Source organism: Triturus cristatus, chromosome 3_1 (assembly GCF_964204655.1).
Source record: "Triturus cristatus chromosome 3_1, aTriCri1.1, whole genome shotgun sequence".
NCBI lineage: Eukaryota > Metazoa > Chordata > Amphibia > Caudata > Salamandridae > Triturus > Triturus cristatus.
This window is the reverse complement of record NC_140583.1, coordinates 825,650,155-825,672,881: the sequence shown is the minus strand read 5'-3', so window position 1 is coordinate 825,672,881 and position 22,727 is coordinate 825,650,155. Positions and strand designations below refer to the sequence as shown.

At 42.8% G+C, this 22,727-nt stretch overlaps 1 protein-coding gene across 3 annotated transcripts in view; it reads right to left on the bottom strand.

The window, feature by feature from the left end:
- The window catches only part of ZNF385B (zinc finger protein 385B), a 1,050,548-nt gene that overhangs the window by 314,835 nt on the left and 712,986 nt on the right, over nucleotides 1-22,727 (bottom strand). For all 3 annotated transcript variants that reach the window (XM_085645198.1, XM_085645197.1, XM_085645199.1), the window contains one exon: nucleotides 4,775-4,917. In XM_085645198.1, the coding sequence (XP_085501324.1) occupies nucleotides 4,775-4,917 (143 nt within the window). The remainder of the gene's footprint in view (nucleotides 1-4,774; nucleotides 4,918-22,727) is intronic.

Genomic DNA, 22,727 nt, shown 5'->3' with positions numbered 1-22,727 from the left:
TATAGTGCAATGTGCCTATTCACCAACAGTATCTGGTGCAGAGCCTTAAACTTTAATACAAACTTACTAAAGTGCAACCAGTTATAATTCAATAAAGTGCAGTGCTTTCGAACCCCAAAAATATTCCGGTTCTAAACCATACAGTGCAGTGCTTTCAACTCGAACAGAGGCAATACAGTACATTGCATCCCCATTTATTTTGATACATTTATGTATCTACTATGTCGATGACTTTCTTGACATAGGCTTCTCTAAATATCCCTAATATCCTAAAGGGCAATGTGCCCATTCACCAACTGTATATGGTGCTGAGCCTTAGACTTCAATACAAACTTACTAAAGTGCAATCAATTATAATTCAATAAAGTGCAGTGCTTTCAAACCCTAAAAAATAGCCCAGTTCAAGCCCATAAAATGGATTTATACTGATAAAGACTTTACATTGCCTTACAGCCGAAAATGAATTGGCCCCCATGCCCAAGTCTTAGTATTTCAAAGGACGAGAGATTTTTAAAAAGTCAATACGGGAAGCCGACTGAAATTGTCAAGAGTAACAGGTATATTGTAGTTCTTCCCGATGGGTTCTACGCCATGGATCAATTAATTGGTAATCTTGTTACATCTATTACTTTTTTAGTCTTTGGCTTCAACTGTTTAATATTTTTATTCGAAGCATCCTTTGTCAGGTCTTGTATATAATTAAAATTCCCCCCAAAAATTATCGGGCCCGTAACTCCTCTAAGTATCTCATTAATACTGACTATAGATGTAGGGTCATCTATAATTGGTGCATAATAGTTCACAAAATTTAGGATGTTCCCATTTAAGCTCACCGTGACTCATTGCCGTCGACCTTGAGGATCTCTCTGAACTTGACTAAACTCCCAGTCCAGCCCCCGGCTAAAATATATCGCAACCCCCCCTTATTGCCGTACCTGCATTAGCCAAGAATACTTTGGGAAAAGTTTTCGGGATAAAAGGGTTTGGAGTGTTTGTTTTGTGGTGGGTTTCTTGAAGGAAGAGGACTTGTGGTGAAAAAGAAGCTAACCATCTTATTATCCCACCGTACTTTTGTTTATTCAATACTCCATTTACGTTAACCGAAATTATACGGAGTTTAGAAACCATCTCTGAGATTGATACTTAGATATTGCCGTGATCCATTCAAAAATCCAATTCCAAAAATCTACTATGATTCTGCTCATTTTTTTTTATTTTTGCAACCCACACCCACCATCTGCCCCACCCTCCCAACACCGTCCCCACTCTAGGAGATGGGAAAATGCCCGCCGAACCCATCACGACCCTCCCCGAGTTAACTCCCTTATGAGGAGCCATGGAACTGCACCGGGAGTGACTCGACCCCCCCCCCCAGCCTCCAGCCACCCTGCACTGTAGCTTAGAGACTATTTTCTATTTTATAGTGGAGATTTCTCTCAGCCGCTCCTGAACTTCCTCTATATTCGCGAACATGTGGAACTTGCCTCTCATTAGTACCCTTAACTTAGACTGCTGAGCTATTGTAGCCTGAGCGCCCTGTGCCTTAAAAAGATATAGCAATTTAACAAACTCTTTACGCCAGCGAGCGGCAGCTGTCGACATATCAGTGAAAATCCGACAACTGAAACCATCATTGATTGGAAATTGTCTCTTCTGAATAGCTTTAGATAGTATCTGCTCTTTGATGCGATAGTCAGCAAAGTTAATCAGAATTGTTTGTGGCAATTTGGAATTAGGAAATGGGTGCGAAGGCACACAATGTGCTCTTGTTATAGTAAGATCTCCTGCGGATTCTGTCAGCACACTTTTCTTGATAAAAGTCTCGACCCATTGAAGAGTTTGGGACCCTTCGCTCCCTTCTGGAACTCCGACTATGCGCAAGTTTGAGCGCCGCAAATGATTCTCGAGCTCCTCAAGTTTACCTTCGAGTCACGTTTTTTCCTTTTTAACTAAGTTCACCTGTTGCTGCATGGTGTTCATTTGGTCTTCAAGCTGTGCAATTCTAGATTCAGCCTCTTGAATGCTTACTGGAAAACTGCTCATTGCCTACTCGATCTTTGAGAGACGCTGATGAAGGGATGCTATCTTGTTTGCTTGAGTTGTTTTAAACTCTCTTATTTCTTCTAAAATGAGATTTAGCAGAGTTTTTATGTCGCATTGCAGGAGAGTTCCTTCTACTTGGAGTTGTTCCAACTGCCTGCATTGGGGCCCTCCTGATTCTATCTGAGTCCATCCTTGCTACCCTGCTTTACTTGGCAACTGGATCTGTGGTTGTGGCGGAAGCTGTTGCATTGTCGGGGATTGAGATGGCAACTGTGCTGGCAACTGAGCATTCACAGACAGGCTATTCTCTTTTTGAGGGAATCTGTGTCTGTCCTTTTCCTCCACAGTAGCTGATGGTCCCAAGGAAGATTGATCACTTTGCGAGGGACTGATTTGTGTCTCATCCGGAGACCCTTGCATTGTCGAAGGCGCGGTCAGGGTGCTCATGTATGTTTTACCTTTAGCGAATAATCGATAGTCCTTAATGACTTGATAATTTTGGTTGACCATTTTTTCCTTTGCAAGTTCAAGTAAAGGCGAGTTTTCTTTACCCTTTCCGGCCTCCTGATCAGGATTTTCTGGAATTTTTGCATGTGGGCCTGGCTCTTCCTCTGACCTTATTCCTTCCTCTGGCTCTCCTTGAGATACACTGTCCGCATCTGAACCCATTGCTCCAACATCCTTTCTGAATTCTAGGGGTTCCTCTTCTGAGCTCAAAGAGCTAGAAATTATCATGGACTCGTTCCGAGCTTTTTGACTATGTTCTGCTCTTGACGCAGCTGATGCTGCCTTCATTTGGGCTGATCGCATTTTGGCTTTAAGGCTTGCGGCTGAATCCACCTTGGCGATTAAGTTAGACAATTTTAAATGCTTTCCCATTATTTTTCAGTCAGCCACAGCTTGTCGGGCAGGGGAGGGCAAGGGCTATCTCCGGCGAGAACAGCAGCTTCCAGTCCTTACTTTTTTTCTCTCCCCAGATCTTACTTTTTGGCCCTTTCCCTCCCTACACCACAGAAGACTCTAGTTTAGAATATTAAGGTCTTTAACTGCGTTGAAAGGACCAGGTATTATTCACATTTATTGCGTCATTTCACTTGCCCTTTAAACTATTATCAATTTCAGGGGGGTCCCTCTTTGTTCAATTGCTGGTTATTGAATGCTATTATGCACAGACCATCACACATAAAACTCCCATGGACTCTAGGGCGCTTGTCATTAGGGTCTGTATAAACCACTAAAGAGCACTAGATAGCACTAGAGAGCAGAAGACCCTAAATATATTTGCCAGCAAACACATGCCAAGTGTCCTCTGGTTGTAGCCTGTGTCTCATATATACTAAACAGGTATTTCCTCATGTCAAGAGATCAGGAGATCTGAGGTTCTCCATTAGAAACGCACACAGCAGACGGGCAGGCAGGCTCACCTTTTAACCCTTCGACCACTCGAGGACGTGACATTTTACCGGCACTCGTCCCGGCCGGGCCAGCCGTCCATCGGCGGATACCGCAGTCGCCGCCTTTTATACTGTGCGTTTAATTCCAAAGTGCCGGGCACCAGGAGCATAATCCTGCAGCAAAGAACCCCCCGCCGAGCCTCGGTAGACACTGTAAACGCGAAATCAATGAGGCACGCCAGCGGTACCGCTGAGAGTCTCCACTTGCCGTAGACCCAGAAGCAAGAGCACCTGAAGACGGGGAGGAGCTGGCCATCACTAGCAACTGGTGCATCTCCATTCTAGGAAGACAGAGTGTCAAGCGCTGACTACTCCTAGATTGGACCATGCTAAAGCCCTTTATCTAGGGTTGTAGAAGGTCTGATTAGACGGCTTCAAGCAGTCCAGAATGACTCCACTTGTTTAATTTTGAGTCTTCCCTGGCATGCTTTGGCTTCCACCCATCTAAGTTCTCTTCATTTGCTCCTAATCAAGAAAAGGATCCTCTTCAAATCTTTAGTCTTGGTTCATAGCCTGCTCCCTCTTTTGGGAGCATGCTATCTTTAAAAAAAGATTTTTGCCTTATCGTCCATCTAGAGAGTTGTTCTTGTCAAAGGCTGCTTTGGTGGTAGTGCTGTGGCCGAGGCAGGTGAGGAAGGGGGGAATTATTTCTCTTTTCTTGAAGCCAAAGGCTTGGAAGCAGATTCCTCTTGAACTTCGGATCCTGGGTCCTAAATCACTATTTCGGTTTAAACTTGGTTGCTCTCCTCTCATTAACTGGTTTACTTTGTTTTGCTTTGCAGTCTTCAGTGCCGGGACATTCCTAGGATGAGCAGGTAGTTAGCCTTATACATTTGACCGGCAAGTTGAGTGGGATGGAGTGGGAGAATTATTGGGAGAGAAGATGATGTTTATGAATACCAAAAACGTTCTGATTGGATGTTGAAATCATTCCCTTTGACTCCACCATGACCCTCCCTTCGTATCATCCATTTCCTACCCCCATTACTATGCTTAAGGCAGCAGGAAATCTGGCAAGCAGGAGGCTCCTTCACTGTCATAGGGGAAATTTTTGATCAGAAAATTCTGCAGGTCCTGATTCTGTGAATCAGAATTTGGGAATTATAATCGTAAATCCAACCTTTTCCAACTCTATATGGCACCAGCGTTTTGTGAACTGGACACAAAGTTCTGAACTGTAGTTCTGGTTAGTCTTGTCTCTATAGTAGAATCCTAACACAAAAAAAGGCAGTCACTACTGAAATACATTAAGAAGAAAAAGAGCAGAGTCTACTTACTGTGTTGAAGTTTGGGAAGAGTCCAACAGCAGAGCTGCTCTCCACAGAGAATGGCATGAATGGCTTGATATCCAAAGAAGGCTGCATCATCATGGTGGACGTCCGCACAAGGGCAGGCAGGGTAGTGGAATGGCATGTACTACCTGCAGGTAACAAAAACAACGCAAGCTGAGTCACTCAACACTACTCCATCTTCGAGACCACATATTCATGCCCTGATTATCACTGTACTTTGAGGTGTGGACATAAATAGGAAGCATTATACTAATGCATTACTGTTATTATTTCAATAGCTTTCATTCTTACTTTACATTTTTTATTAATTTATTTTAGCATTCTCATATATCATACTCAACCATGATAAGGTTGTTTTTTTATGGATTTTTGCTCCAGGCCTGGCTTGATCACTGAAATTGTCTTTGACCTTACACAGTGACAAACAGCTTTTGGTAACTGTACGTTTCCCTAATGTTTACTATGTCCCATATGTACAAATTAAGCACACAGTCTTGTGGGCTTATAGGGCACACAAAGGAGAGGCTTTGTTGATACATAATGCATGCTGTACATTTAAACAACATAATGTCTGGAGTTTTACAAAAAACATAACAACGAAGATCAATCTAGTGATTCTGATATATATAAATGATGGAACCATACAGTAGCAGTGTGTTGTACATTTAAACAACCTAATGTAAGCCATTTTACAAAGAACAAAGTTAGAAACAAAGAAACATTTAGCGTGACTAATATCCATAAGCCAGAAGCAAGAACACAAAGAACACTGCAGTGTGTTGAGCAGGAGGGCAGGAGATTTGAGATGTTAGAGCGGACTTTTTTCCAGGGAAATTAAAAACAGCACTAACCCCACTAAATGTATATTCTCCCTTCTTAAGGATCTTAAAACTTCTGGGCAACCCATTTCATCTCCCCTCACTTCCAATGAGAAAGTGAGATCCTCGCTGCCTTCTTTATTAAAAAGGTTGACAATATCTATAAAGCTTTCCCTCACATAGTGCCCCGTATAGGTCGGTCATATCCTTCGGTAGCTACCGGTCCTTCACTTTCTGTTTTTCTGGCACTTCCCCGGGAAGCCATGCGGTCTATCTGCAACAAACGTAAATCGAGATCGCCGTCAGATCCTCATAAACCTGACCAATTCAAGGCTTTTTTAACACAGTTATTGCCTGTGTTTTGTGACCTCATAAATTTGTCCTTAACCTCTGCTATGGTTTCCACGGCTTGGAAACATGCTAAAGTGATCCCTCTCCTCAAGAAACCCACACCGGATGACTCAAAGCCTTCTAATTTCCACCCTATTTCCCTCCTCCCTTTGATGGCCAAAATCACCGAAGCTCACATCAATTCCATCCTCTTTAGTTACATTGACACCTACAATATGCTGGACCCCTCTCAGAATGGCTTTCGTCCACGTCATAGTATGGAGTCAGCTCTCCTGGCGGTCACGGAACATCTGCGGCACTCTCTGGACTCTGGAGGCACTTCTGCTCTAATTTTAATTGACGTAAGTGCCGCATTTGACACTGTGTCTCACCAGATTCTTCTGCAACGTGTGGAGGACATTGGCATTAGTGGCACTGCCCTGGGGTGGCTTTCCTCATTCCTTTCGGAAAGATATTTTCAAGTGATCGCCCCCCCCCCCTTTTTGTTCTCAAACGCACAGTGTCCGCCAGGGTGTTCCACAGGGCTCTGCCCTGAGTCCGACCCTTTTTAACATTTATATACGGCCCTTGGCAGCATTGGCAAAAGATAGGGGCTTGACTGTTGTCTCTTACGCAGACGACACACAGTTAGTGATCACTCTGTCTAATAACCCCACTCTGGATGCTGCTAAGTTTAGGAAGGATTTAACAGAGGTCGCGAACTGGAAGACATCAAATTGCCTTTAACTTAACGCCACCAAATCCGAAATCTTGCTGGTGGGGAAAAAACACACATTTGTGGAGTGAGCAATGGTGGTCTTCTGTTCTTGGTACCACACCCTCACCTAAGTAAACAGTTAAAATGTGGGTGTCTGGTTTGATTCGGCCCTTTCCTTCCAGCCACAAACGAAGATTGAGGCCGGAGTTTGCTTCAGACTCAGCCGCGGTCGGTAGTAGGAGTAACTGCAGGGCGGTGACGTGGGGAGGGGGAGGGGCAGGGTGGGGGGTAGTAAACTATGGATTACAGAGGTTTACAGGTAAGTTAACATATAAATTAATAAAACAAATTTCGTTGCGTGCACTGCATCCCCAAATGCGATGCTGTGCACGCAACGAAATTCATTTTTATTAATTTATATGTTAACTTACCTGTAAACCTCCGTAATCCATAGTTTACTACCTCCCACCCTGCCCCTCCCCACGTCACCGCCCTGCAGTTACTCCACCACCGACCGCGGCTGTTCAGACTCCTTTGAGGCCTTAAACTTCTGTTGGGCGTTTTTGAGCCCAAAATCCGGCAGGTCATCATCCAGGCTACCATATTGTCTAGGCTGGACTATGCTAGTGCTCTATATCTGGGAGAGCAGAGACACAGCGCCTACCGAGAATAAGGAATGCGGCAGCCCGACTGTTGTTTGGGCTCCCCAGGACTTGCCATATCTCAGAATTCATTAATAGACTCCATTGGCTCCCTGTGGAAAAGCGTGTTCTTTTTAAAACTCTGTGTATTACTCACTGGATTCTCAATGCTCAATCCCCAGAAATCCTTGCAGATCTTCTTACACCGTACACACCATCCCGCCTCTTGCGCTCCTTTAATCAGCACCTGGCGGTTATACCGCGGATTAAGAAAGCCAGAGCCGGAGGACGTTCGTTTCGAGCTTTAGCTCCTAAACGGTGGAACTCCCTCCCGGTGAACATTAGATGCATTTATGATCATATAGCTTTTCCTAAGGCTATAAAAACGTATGGGTTCTCTAATTAATGAATTGGGGCGTTGTCTCCGCCGGTCTTCCTTTTGCTGTCTGTGCTTAGCGCTGGGACACCCCTTTGCTGGGGCAGCCATGCGCTCTACAAATTATATAACATTACATAACATGTGTCACAGAGTGGTAGATAAGGGGAGCATAGACGTGCAGAAAGAAACATCATACATCAGAGGATGAATATGTGAATCCATACGTAGTTTAAACAGGTATATTTTCAGTTTCTTGTGAATCTAAAACCGAGATGTGCACATCTGAAGTCAATTGGTAGGCGGTTCTATAATGCAGGCGCTGTTCATCAGACCGACTGCCCACCAGCTTTTTTTCTTCAGATTCTCTAAGTTTCAAGTCTTAGGTTATGGGTGCTGCTCATCGTTCTGGTAGCTCCTGCAATCTTCAGAGCCTCATGAAGGTGGGCAGGCCAGTGCAGGAGTAAAGCTTTGTAAGCTAGGCTGGCCATCTTGAATGATATCCTGGCCTCCAAAGATAACCAGTATGGATCTTTGAGAACTGGTGTAATGTGATGACTCCTCCTGGGGCATGATACCGGTCTAGCTGCACATTTTGCTGCTTTTTAGTATTTTTGTAGCACTGCAGATAGCAGGTGTTTTGATTACTTAACTAATAGTCATTCTGTCAACCTTAAAATGCTGACTGTCAGGTTCGACACACACTCGGTGACCTTAGAATCACGACGACAAAACATGAAGTGATAACACATGACGTGAAATCCCAACGATTACCCCGTGTACTTTAAAAAAAACAAAAAAAAACCACTGAGCTACTAAAACGGGCAAAAGCGAAAAAACGTGTGTACGGCTAAAATAATATTAGTCCTAAGCGAAGCCAAGTAGTATCAGGATTGGGGCGAGTTCAAATTGTTGCAAGGTAAGCGCAATTTGTGTCTTGAGGCTGGTTGGGTTGTGGGCATAGCAGAGAAGCGCCAGATGCTGAGATAAATTAAATCTAAGAGGAGCGCTGTCTGCCATCCACCATGGTCCAAAGCTTAGCTGGCTTGAATCAAGAGCCAAAACCAACCTATGTTTTCCTATTTGTGACAAAAAAACTCATATACACTCTGTTCTTAGGGTTTGATATTATCCATCCTGCATATCACAAAAATATGCCAACATTTTTTTCCACATAAACATTTTTTTTAGAAATGTTTTCAGCATAATTTTGTGATACACAGGAATTATATTATCCAACATTAAGAACACAGTCTGCGTGAGGTTTTTCGCCACAAAGGGGAAAACTTAGGTAATTTTGCGTTTGAAAAAAACCCTGCCCCCTTCGGTAGTGAGGGGTTGCTCGTTGTTGGTAATTTGAAACCAAGAGCTCCCATAGACAATAATATTCCCTTCCAGGGCTGGTGGAAGTCTGGGCTGCAGTGGTACTGGATTGGAAGGCTCTTGCTGTGTTGCAGTTAGGCTGGCTGTGGCTGTTTGCTCACGGGTGACTGCCTAGTCTAAGACTGCCTTGGAAGCATAATAAGAACCCACATGTACGCCCAAGAGGACTTTAACCTGCAAAAGATGCTATGGGCAATCCCTGCCCAGGAGACGGGCTCCCACCAGCATACCCATGCTGGGCATCCTCTTCAAGAGACACACAATTGATGGACGGAATGCAGAACAAATCAAAACATTCACCCCCAGTCAAGAGATCTGGGTTAAATCCATCACTCTTTTGCTCACCATGCCACCCCAGTTTAGACCTGGCATCCTCTTTAAGGTCACCTAGTGCCTCAGGCAGTGGTAGACATGTCCCTGACACATATGCAGTACCAAATCAGTTCAAGCAGGTGGGCCTGAGTGTCACAGGCAGAAGCCAGCAGTGTAAACTGAACCCCAGAGCACAGGTCCTTTCAGGCTTGGCCATCCTTTGCCAGCTGCCACCTGCTGATTTACTGTGCCATGACATCCTCCTGTCTCCAGTTTGCACAATACTGGGACTGTACCTGCAAAATACTTTGGGGTGCGGGAATGCTGAAAGCTTTCAATCTCTTCTTTTCCTGACGTAGGTACCTTATTGAGTTCTGACTTTATACTTTGTATTCTAATTTTTTTCATTATAAATGTAGAACTACAAGCCACATAATGCAATTAATAATTGCAATAAATATAAATACATTTTGGAATTGCAATGAAGTCAGGACTAGTTAAGCTACTGCTGTCTGTCAGAGGACTTTTTACCCTCTGAGTTGAGGGTAAAAAAGAGGGTGAATTTAGGGAGATGGTTGATCGATATATCCCCTTTATCGGCACTTTGGCAGGCCTGAATTCTAGAGCAGTTGTTCTTAACCTTTTGACTTCTGAGGACCCCCAATTAAACATTACTGGTACCTGTCGTGTCTTCAATGAATGCACACCGAGACAGGTTAGTGATTATGGCTTGTTTATTTGCTTCTTGGCCGTGCCCACATGCATGCACGTTCTCATAGCCCTCGTGTCTAGTAATGCCCTCCCCACTCCCTGACCGGATGTGGTGTCCAGTTCCTGTCCCCTCACCATGCTCAGGTGCAGGGTCCTAGCGCCCCTTGACCCAGGTCACTACATCCCCCAATCATTATTGGAATCTGGGGACCTCCCACTGAATCATGTATGCTAGCCCCAGCCTAAGTCTTGTTGATGATTTGAACAGCAAAACAACACACACAAAATACAGAAAAAAGCATTCAAACAAATACACAAATGATAACACATTTTATTTAATTTTCAAACACTATAGAAAAAAATCAAAATGTTAATTTTAATATGAAGGTTGGAGATTTCCCAATTCAATTGAGGCCACTCATCATTTTAGTCTCCAATTTCAAATTCCTTCACATTAGACCGTTTTAAAAGTTTCAATTGTACATTTAGTTTCTTTATTTATATACACTTTACTAATCTGTTAATATTTTTTAATTTTCTAAGTAGTCGTGGATGCCCTGAGAAGGTTCTGCGGACCCCTAGAGGTCCCCAGGCCACAAGTTGGGAAACACTGAGCTAAAGTGCTGCTCTCCCTGTACCCACAGGGGACCTTATTTACAAGATGTTGCTGTAGGGCAGCGCCGCAGGCCTTCCTGCTATGCTGTTCTACGGCAAAACAAAAGGGCAGGGCTGTGCTGTATCTATCAGATACGGTGCATTTTTGTCCTTTTCCCCTGCGGTGGCGCACAATGGGCTCCCTTGCACCAATGCAGGTACCTTTGCGCCGTGGTGCAAGTGTGCCTGCATTGCAGGGATGATTGTTTTTGTGCAGGAAGGGATGCCTTCCTGCACAAAAACAATCACAAGAGACTTTTTCTTCTTTCTGTGTCTGCTGCAGAATTCAGCACAAATAGAAAAAGCCAAAATGAAAAGAAATAAAGGTATTTCTCCTCGTTGCACTTCCCTTACGCCTCACCTGGGGAGGCATAGGTTTTGGCGGTGCCTCAGAGTTATGATTCCTTGTAAATCTGGAGGAGTGTCAAAAAGCCATGGGATCTGCTGGGAAAGCAGCCAGTAACAGCCACTGCACGCCCCTTTAACGCAGACAAGTGCTTTAAAGGGAGCTATATTTACAAGGCTGCATTAAGCCAAGCAAAGTGGCTTAGTGCTGCCTGATAAATATGGAGCAAGCCCCTGCGCCACCAGAGTGTCGCAAAAAGTGACGCTCCAGTGGCACAGTCGCATTGTAAACGAGGCCCTGAATGTTCATAATGTGTCATGGAAAACAATCCAGAAGACTGCTTGTTACACGGTGGCTGGTTGATTCAGCTAATTGGATTTCTGTACTGAATGACTGCCCCATAACATTTTATAAATATTCATGAACAGCTATGTTTATGATAATCACTAAGAAACAACAAACAATGTATATTCTGGTGTCTCAACAATAATAAATACACTCACTTGCAAGATTGTATTCTTAATTAACTCACATGAATAGTGTATCTATGTCACTCTCGTAGGTAACAAAGTGAGTACAAAGTAAGATCTGTGATTGGCCAAATGAATGACATCTTGGCCTTTCAAGAGGAAGATTTTTGTGGATTTTTCTTCAAGGTCAGGCGTGTTCATAGAAATTGTCCCTGGCCTTACACAGTGACAAACAGCTTTTTGGTAATTGTGCATTTCCCTAATATTTAGTGTGCCTCATCTATATACATTAGGAAACATTGCCTTGTGGGCTTATAGGGGAACTTTTCCTTGCCATGTATCACTTCACTGTTCTTCGGCCATTTGCACCTGGTGTTGGCTGCCTTCTATGGTTACGGAGAAGAGCCGGGTTGGAGGCCAGACCATAAAACCAGCCTGAGCTATGTAGGGTATTTGGCCATGCACAGAGGGTATTGGCTGCCTGCAGCAGGTTCAGTCTGTAAACCCTAAGAAGTTATAGGAAAAAGATGAGCCAGGCTAAAGGGGGTTGGCTATTTATGGCAGGTTGGGCACAGGTCTTTGCTAAAGGTTAGACCCTGCAACGAACCCCTGCTGTACAGACCTGTGGGCCATTCGGAGCAGGAGTTGGCTACCCATGACAGTTTGGAAAACTCTGTGATGTGGTATATGATAAAACAAAATCAATGAAAAAAAGGTTAAAGTGATGTTACAGTCCAGTTGCAAAACATGGTCGCAATTTGCACACTGAGTTTTTGAGAATGAACTAATTTTGTGAAGCAACCTATGCACTAATGTTCAAACAGACTTTAGAGCCAACAACTGCACTGAATTCACCTTGTTGGCTGCATTGGACAGAATTAGATCAGAGGCTGACCAAGACATGGCAGTGGCCCTGATCTTATTACATCTGTCAACTTCCTTCGACACTGTTTCACACTTCCAGCTAGTACACAGGCTACACGAAGCAGGACTGCACTCCACCAATTTACAGTGGTTTGCAGCTTTTTTGTCCAACAGGTCTCATTCTGTTCATTTGGCTTTGTTTAAAACAACTGCCCTCGGGTCTAATTGGGGGTCCCCACAGAGGTCCTCCCATTGCCCATCATTGTTTAGTATCTATGGTGCCTCCTTGGCGAGTATCGTTAAGTCCTGGGGCTTTGTGATATTCTCTTACGCTGATAGCATCCAGCTTATCATCTCCATTGACGAGAGTCAGCCAGGAACTCATAATAATCTGGGCTCTTTCTGACGTGGCTAGCTGGATGTGATCACATTGTCTGAAGATGAATGCAGAGAAAACTTAAGTGCTGCTGTTTGGAGGGGCCAATAAAGTGTGGAATGACTACTGGTGGCCCACCTCTCTTGGCGTGACTCCAACACCTAAAAGAGCTGCTAAGAACCTGGAATTTGTGTCAGATGATTCTCTCATGATGCAAGATCAGGTGAATTTGTTGTGTGGGAGATGTTTCGGACTCCTACGCAAGTTGAGAAAGCTATTCAGATGGATCCCTACAGCCTGGCGCAGGACAATTATCCAGGCTCTTATTTTGAGCAGACTAGATTATGGTAATGCCCTATATTTAGGCATGGCTGACTATTTCTTTAGCTGTCTGCACCTGCAACAGAATGACGCTGCCAGACTGAACTGTAATTACCACAAAAAAACCTCAGCCTGCTTCAATCAGCTGCACTGGCCCTCAGTGCGGTAAAGAGCCAGGTTTAAATTACTCTGCTACGCCCCTACGTCACTCCAGGAATCAGAGCCAGCGATACTGCGTGGCCTACAAAGGCCTACAAACCCACTAGAGTGCTGCGCTTCTCTCATCAAGCCTTGATTCGCAGTACGCGAGTCAGGTAAGCCATAATGGGTGGCCGTTCGTTTAGTCATCTAGCGGCACACCATCAGAATTCCTTACATTTGGAAATTCGCCTCTCGGAGGATCTCCTTCCATTTCATAAACGCTTGAAGTCTTGGCTTTACCCCTCTAGTCGCATGGAGGTTGCAGAGCTTCTGTGTGTTTGGTCTAGCAACGGAATGTCCCTATGGGGATGATGATTGTACTTTACAAATAAATAAAACAAAATAATACAAATAATAAATCACAGTGCAATATCACCATTCGCAGAGGGCCAGAGACTGGGCTGCCTAATCAATATCAATTAGGCAGATTGGAATTTCCGAACCTTTATTTTTGAGCTACAAATATAGGGATGGTGGTAACCTGCAAGGAATAACTACAATCACAGTGTTTACATTTCTAAATGGGAAACTGTGCTGTATTATAAAATAAATGTTTCCCTTTGGTAAAATACCAGTAGAAGCAGACAGGGCATCCCCTGGATGACTTCCTACTCCCCTCGTTGCTACCAACACGATTCCAAAAGCGAAGAGTCTTAAATGACCCCTTCACATTTCAAATAAATTTCCACCTCTTCTGAAGTTTCGGTAACTGAACATAGTTTTGAAACTGGATTGAGTTCGCAAACGGTTAATTGCATAATGATTCGCAATTTGGAAAGAACGCCCCTTTTCCATGCCTTCCAAATTGTGATTGTGTATGGGTCACAAAACATATATTATGATTTATAAAAAACTTTTCTAGCTCATAAAATGAGTTTTATGCTTTTGCAAAAGACATTTAGAGATCTTAATTCAAGTGAGTTAGTGATTTGCAAGGTTTACAAATGCAAAATGCCTTCATTCATCTGGCCCTTGGCTAGCTTTGGAAATATAACCTAAATGTACGTTTAAAAAACACCTTAGAAATTCATTGAAAAAAAGGAACATTGATCAACAGAAAGGAGATATTTATGATACTATGTTTTTGCACTCTAAAAGTCATTACAGGAAACAGAATCTCTCCATATCCCACACATTATAAGTGGCAATATTGTTTAATCTTATTTACATTAAATGGATTCTAATATATTTTTACAAAAAAAATACAAATTACTTTTTGTTCTGTTTAATTTCACATAACGACCTCAGATTACATTCTTCATGTTTGCAACCATAACATTTCTTTCACATGAAAGAGCCAAACATCCAGGCTTTAAGTTGTTTGGGAAACCGTGATGGTGTAACCATGTAGGTGTATAAAAAGGATGCTCTAAATACTAATTTTAAAGTTCCAGGACCTTACAAGGAACGTGGCTCAATGGTCATGAACTCCTCACAGACTTGCAGACCTCTTGTAATGTACAACAGGGTGTACTTTATCCTATATATTACAGGTTTGTTTTGGAGGTAGTTAGCCTGAAAGGCTATTTTCTTCAGAATTCAGGTGTGGATCACAGATTGGAATTAGAATTTTAATTTTATGTATACCTTTCATGAGCAAATTGTTGCTAAAACTATAGCCTAATATGATGGTCAGTGGGTTCATGAGATTCTATGGCTTCAGTGTACACTGCATACCTATGGATTTACAGGCTATGCCACATCATTTTCTGTATTATTGGCATAACTTGCAGATTTCACAAAAAATGTTTAGCACAAATGGATGAACATAATACTGCCAGAGAATGTTCCAGATAACTTATTGTTTTAGGATTATTTGAAGCACGTCTAATAATCTAAGTAGCTGCGACAATGGCAAAGCTCCGCAGAGTGATATGAGGGCTGTAATGATGATGAAATACGTATGGCACAGGTTCCCATATTGCATGGGTTCCTTTGAAATATGGGTTTTATACCACTACATTTTATGCAACAAAACACCCATATTACGAAAGTATACCTTCTTACAAATATAGCCTGATAAACACATTAGCATTACGAATAGACATAATAATGTGGATAGTGTGCAGCAGTGAAATTTGTGGAGCTAATTATCACTGTGGCCATGCAAGAGACATGGAATGTAGAAAAACCTTTTTATATAGAGGGCTCCAACTCCTTTTCAAAGCTGCGTCTCCTTCGCCCTTGGGGCGTACACAAGACGGCCTTCTTACTTTAGTCTCCCTCAAGATTGCCTGTACCCCTGCCCTGTTGGTAACAGACTCTCCTAACCTGTATTAGTATTTAAGAGCAATCCATCCTTGTTGGGGGTACATTTTTATAATTATTTTATCTAAAACATTTTTTGGAAGGATATGGAGAGAAAAGGTCCTCGCATTATCAGCTTATAATTCTAGGTGATTTTAGTGTTCACTTGTGACAAGAGGGTTGTGTTTTAGTAAAAGGGCCCTTTGATGTTAGCCCCTCCACGATACATTTTGAACAATCAGAGCAGGGTGACTTGCTGGAGGATACTATGGTGAGCAGCAATTTGTACTGTATGGAGCACACAGGAGAGGGTGAAGATATTCCCTCATTTACTGGTAGGGGTTATTAATCCACATTTCATTCCATTGTTGTGTTGGCACACCTAGTTTCCTACACTAAGTCTCTGAGGGCAACTTGGAATAATTTTAGTGACCAGAACCCCATAGTGTTGGAAGTGGAATGGGGGTTAGATTTGGAAGGAAAGGCCTCCCTAATACCGATATCAGCACCAAGGATCAGGCGCAGAAACTGAAGTGGGATACGGTGATCCCGGAAGTATTTCTTGAGAATCTTTACACAGTGAATGAGGTGGATATTGCCCTGTATTTTGAGAGTAGCACGCAAGATGGTGTGGTCTTTAATGCCTTTATTAGGTTATGTGGGCAGATCTCCTCTAATTTAAGGACCCGAGGAAAATATGGTAATAATAAGAAGGACAAGGTTTAACAGTAATTATTCCAGGACACATAGAAACCTGCTGGCTGCCCTGAAGGAAAGATTAAGGCCTGCAGGAAAGCTTATAAATCGGTGACTTTTTGCATTTAAAAAAAATCAAGGATTAAGCCTGGCAGGAGTTACTGCAACCTAGTGTCTTATGTAATAGTGCTAAATTCTGGGACATTTTAAAGAGACCCTTTTTTCAGGATCTGGTAATTCTAGGGTGCATTGCAACTACACCCCCAACAGATGGGTCACACATTTCAAGGAAATGTATAGCAGGAGGTGTGCGAAGGTCTGTGATATTCCCTGGGAGCCAGGGAGTGATATCTCACCCCGACTTTTAGTGAAGAAGTGTGTAAGGCTATTTTTGCTACGACTGGGGGGAAAGCATCGGGCCCAGATTGGATCCTGTCAGACCTCTATAAGGCGTATCCCCAAGTTTGGGCAAAGATTCTGGCTCATGTTTTTAATGCGGCTTGCAAGAGAGGTCTTCCCTTATCTTGGTCTAAATCAATTATTTTACCCATCTTCAATAAAGGTGACAGAGATGACACGCAATGCTATCATCCCATCTCCCTTATAGAGTCAGCTGCAAACATTTTTAGGAGGGTTGTGCTGGAGCGATTAATATCCTGGTTTGACAACAATAGCGTAATATCTGAGTATCAATGTTGTTTTAGGCAGGATAGAGGGACATTGGCCCAGTGCATTAGTCTGCAGTTGATTGTGGGTAAATATACTTCAGCTAAGGGGGGCTGTTTACACATGGCTTTTATGGACCTTACCTCAGCCTTTGACTGAGTAAACAGATCTAAGATTTGGCCCCTTCTCATAGATCTGGGTATAGAGGTCGAGTTAGTAGCCTTCCTACATAGTCTTCATTCTAACCTCTCGGCCTCAGTGAGGTACAATGAGGACAGTAGTCTGTTTGTCCCTTGGGGAGTCCAAAGAGGGCTACACCACGGGTGCATTCTGGCACCCCTGCTATTTACCTTATACATAAACATACTGGGCGATGGCTTTCAGCCACTCGTAGGGATATTCCTAGGGCTGGATCCAAATTAATTCCCGCAATATTGTACGCCGATGATGCAGACTTGATCGCAAGGACTTCGCTGGGTTTTCAACGCCTTTTAGACACCCTTATTGATTTTATGGGCTCACTGGACCTTTCAGCCAACTATGCTAAGTCACATACAATGACGATTGGTCGCAGAAAGATAGCTGGGAATACATTTTTCGGTAAAGGGGTCGAACTAACTAAAGTAGCTATGTTCCCATACTTGGGTGCACTTTTCGACGACCGAGGGTCCTGGATTCCACAAAAGTCCTTAAAATAGAATATCTTATTGAGAGCAGTGGGTGCACCAATGGACTTTGCTAGGAGACTTGGGGCCGAACCAGTGCAGGCCTTGGTCAAGGTGTACCGAGAGAAATGTATCCCAATGGCAAGTTATGGGTGTGATGTGTGTGGATATGGCCAGAGAGCTCCAAGTAATAGAAAATATTTTTTTACATTGGATTCTGGTGCTTCCCGCAAGCACCCCCTCTTTTGTGGTCCATAAGGAATCAGGATTGGAACACATTTCAGATATGATTGCTTTGGCTCCCCTTATACTTTGGCTCAGAATTTGGTCTAATCCCACACTTTCACTTAACCAGCTTGTGATTGAGGATTGTAGATCACTTGAAGGAGCACTTCGTATTCCTTGGCTTAGATATGTTATAAGTATGCTGGAGAGTGTGGGCCGCCCAGAATTATTTGCTATCCCTAAATCGCTATGGTCAAGGGATTTGTTAGAGTTAAAAAATATGTTTATCTCAAGTAGGATGATACGAAGAGAGGAAAGGGAACTTCCTAAACCTTCAGTGAACCAATACATTTTATTGACAACTTGCTCTTCTGGTGAGCCATACTTGGCGATTGCTAATAACTCCCATCACCGTTTTTTATTGACAAGGCTCAGGCTTAATTTATCACATTAGTTTTTAGCTGTCTCAAAAGGGTTTCATAAAATTGGGGAGCTGATACCCTGTCTCTGTGACAATTTCTCAGAGCAAGATACTATGCACTTTAGATTTTTTTGTGATTTTTACCGTACAGCATGGCACTGTTGTATTATTCCCTTGGTAAGAGATAACTAATTTGGACTAGTAAAACCAGCTTTGTTGTATTTACAAATGCTCCCGTCCCCTATCGCCTGTTTTGGGGTTGCAAGTTTTCTCTCTGGTGTCCTTAAACTTAGGAAAAAGTTATTTAGTTACAAGGGAGTCCTCACTTAGGGCCTCATGTAGGTAGCATACCAGTTACCACTTCTAAAATACCGAACGTTACCGAATCGGTATTTTAGAAGTGGTAACTCGTATGTAGGTAATGAGTCGGTATTTTTTACCGATTCGTTACAATTCGGTAATTACCGAATCGGTATTTACCGATTCGGTAATGAGGCATACCTTCCCATTGAGGGGAAGGTATGCCTCATTACCGAATCGGTAAATACCGATTCGGTAATGGTGGAGAAAATGCAAGGGTGGCAGGGTGTCACATTGACACCCTGTTGCACCCCTGATTCGGCCATGTGTGCACATGTGGCACACATACATGCCCTAAGGGCATGTATGTATGCCACATTGCACACTGCTACGCGCTTCAAAATGCATACACACATACATTAATTATTTACCACCAACTATAAGTTGGTGGTAAATACCGACTCCTAAACACACACACACACTCCCCCTACATATCATTTCTGAAATCGGAATTTACCGATTCGGTAAAATTACCGAATCGGTAAAATTACCACATCGGTAACGTTACCGATTCGGTAATTTTACCGATTCGGTAGTTTTACCGATTCGGTAAATTCCGATTTCAGAAATTGACCCCCTACATACCAATAGCCAAAATACCGGTCGGTAACGGTATAATTACCGAAAATCGGCCGTTACCGACCGGTATTTGGCTACCTACATGAGGCCCTTAATGAGCTGTTAAACTTCTTATTTGTAGTGATTGTACTGTGATTTTAAATTTTGTATCAATGTGTTTTATCTTTTTATATATACATGGTTTTAATGGCTTTGTCGACTTTATATGGTTTTGATTCACTGAGTAAAGTATTACTGAACTGAACACTGCTTCTGCATATGGCATCTTGGCTATTGTCTTGTAAATTAAGTGTTTGTTTTTTAAAATTGCGATAGAGAGTGTTGACAGTTTTGTGAACTCCATTGTTTACATCCCTGTAACTGATACCAGTGTAGAGCAGGTCGCATGGTGCGACTCTAACATCCCTATTGTCACAATACACTGCTGGGGTGTCACTTAGTTCATGTGACCTGCTGCAAACCTTAACCTGACATCCCTGAATCATGAATGTTTCAGCACATTGCCAAAGAATGGCTAAAGTGTTAAGTGCGTGACATCAAAATTACTTTTACAGATTGAGCTTAGTTTATCTTATACCTGTTGTACAGTCTTTGTGTGCTTAAAATTTTCAGTTTTTTGCACACAACCCGAAATGTAGTGAGAAATCTAGTCAGTAACACATTTCAGTGAATGACACTGTTAGCACAGACTAAGTATTCTGTGATATTCATATAACAATATGAAGTCATCAGAAACACCCATAGGGTCATAAAGGCTCTGGTGTGCATTCCAGTTGACCAATCACAGATGTCTTTGACTCCATCCAGCTGTGGCAAATGGGTTTGTAGACAATGGATGACCAGTATAATAATAAGGAAATTCTACTGGTTGAACCAGTGGCGGCTGGCATGTACAAAGGGTGATGGGGCGGGGCACAAAAGAAAATAATAAAGAAAACAGACTTAACTTCCTGGCTTGCAGTGCGATGTCCTCCTCCCTCGGGTGCCTTCTCGAAGCTCTGGAACCAAGAAACTGCACTACTCAATCCTGGTGCTGCTCTCACAGCATGACAGCATGACAGAAGCACCAGGATTGGAGGGAGCGGCCTCACTCAGTGCTCTTAAGAGCACAGGAGGCCTGTGCCTTCTCTAACCCAGCTGTCTAAGACAGCTAGGTTAGAGAAGTTTAAAATGCGCATGTCTGGCTGGCCGTCGCAAGACTGCTGGTCAATGGCACATGCACATTTTAAACTTTAGCGCACTGCTCACTACTGCTGCCACTCGGTAGCAACGGCCCTGCCCCGTCCTGATACTTAGTTCAGGAAGAGTTGCTGAAAAATAAAATGGTAACAAATAAACTTTATAATCATTTTATTTTTCAGCTTTGGGGCTTGTGGGGTGACGCTCCTCCGCTCAAATAGAGGAGCCGCCCGTGGGTTGAACCCATACCAACTGAAACCAACAAACAACAGCCACCTGTTCACAGTTCAGCCATCAGATGCCAAAAATCACAAGCCAACAAGTTGACCTGGTAGAATCAATCTGTAACTGGACAATGTTGAAGGATATTCATTAACTTCAGAAAACAACAGTGTTATTATGTTTGAATTTATATCTGGAATAAAGCCCCCCATGCCATACCTTATAAGGATACTGCAAGTCACCAAGGAGTTCCATGGCCATATTTGGGAACAAGGCCAAAAGCCTAGTTCCTTTATAGAGATATGGAACTTCAAGGTGACTTGTAATATGCTTAGCATGTATGGCAGGGAGTACTTTATTCCTAATAACACATGGTCTCTCCATCGCCTTTCCCACTAACTATTCAAATCCTTTGTGCGTTGTTCCTTCATATAAAAGAGAAAGTATGTTTGAAAACATGAAGAATAAAAATAGACTCTCTAGTGCAAAATTAAACACATCAGAAAATCTGTTATATATTTGATTTACAAAGATATTCGGAGGTGTTTAATGCAAGTCAGATTTTTAAAAAGGTGCAGCAGCCTTGGAATGTATAAATATCACTTTTCCTATTTTCACTATACAGCTAGAAAAACAGAGCAGAAGAAAGTAAAGCCACTTTTCGTTTTGCTGCTTTAATGATGCTCCAACACTTGACCTGCCTTTCCCCTTAGCAGCAGGCGTTGTGACGTCAGAACTCAACTGTAATAAGCTTTTACAATCACAGAGTCGAGGTCATTTCTCTATAATAGGCGACTGAGTATGTCACAAGTTGCCGATTATAACAAAATTAGAGAGTGGTTTATACAGGAACCCTATGTGTTATCATATTATGATTAAATACATAAGTACACAATTCCTAACAGACCTTACACTGCCAGCTGGCAAGACACAGTCAGAGGCTTACCAATAAGAATACACAATGGATGAAATCCTTCAGCACGCTCATACATAAGCATGCTATGCTCAGTACAGATCCACAACAGGGTCCAGCTGCCACTATGCAGCATAACCTATCACTAAATAGAGTATTAGACCACTCTAGCCTTGATTGCCACTGGACAATATGACTTACCCCTAAACAATAACAAAAGAATGGAACTTTAATGACAACAGACCACACTGACGCAACGAGGAATTCCAGAACCTTAAACGATGCCCAGGTACAGAGAGGTAGAAATACGCTGTACAAATACATGTAAATATATCAACATAAACGAACTTATATGTAGCCAGGGGTGTTTCACAAGGACTAAAGATACTTTCTCATAAACCAAATTGCACATTGAGGAACTACCCCATAGTCATGGCACCGGTACTTGCACATGAAGCACTAGGCCTGGAGCTGACTTCTGGGAGGATGGCTCAGTGAGATTACAGCTTGTCGCTTAGATACTCAGGTTACGGGTTCAAAGCCACCCAAGTCTCCCAGTTTTCAGAGAGTATCGTGGAACTACGTAAAAGCAACATCTGTGGTTTGCAGGACTTTACAAGGGAGAGGCGCTAGATTAAAATAACTTTTTATTTCCGCTGCAAAAGCCGGCATAGCAGCTACGCATCCAAGGCTGATAAAAAAAGTAATACATACTTGAAACAAGTTAGACTTCGCCATTTTAAAACCTCAGATTGAAATGCTGCTTTCATAACCACATTCATTGCTTGTTAGGGGGCGGAACGCTGATTCGGCTAATTGGACTTCTGCATCAAATGACTGTCCCAAAGCATTTTCGTAAATATTCATGAGCAACAATGTTTATAACAAACATTGAGGGCGAAACAACGAACAATGCACATTTCGGTGTACACGCAATAATAAATACAATCGCTTGTAAGATTGTATCCTTAATAAAATTACAAGGCTAGCATACCTATGTCAATCTTGTAGGTAACGTAACCTGGACACGCGGTAAAACCTGCGCCGGACAAAGGAACGCCATCTTTGTCTCGTACAAAGGACGTTTCGTGGATTGATAGATTTCCATTTTCACACTGCTAAGAATGCAATTGTTTTTTTGTGATGGAGTCTCTCACTTTGTCTGTGTTCTGAACTGCACAGCGTCCACAACTCCAAAACACCTGGGAATTTCACACTTATGTACATTTATCTGCGAGCCTTCC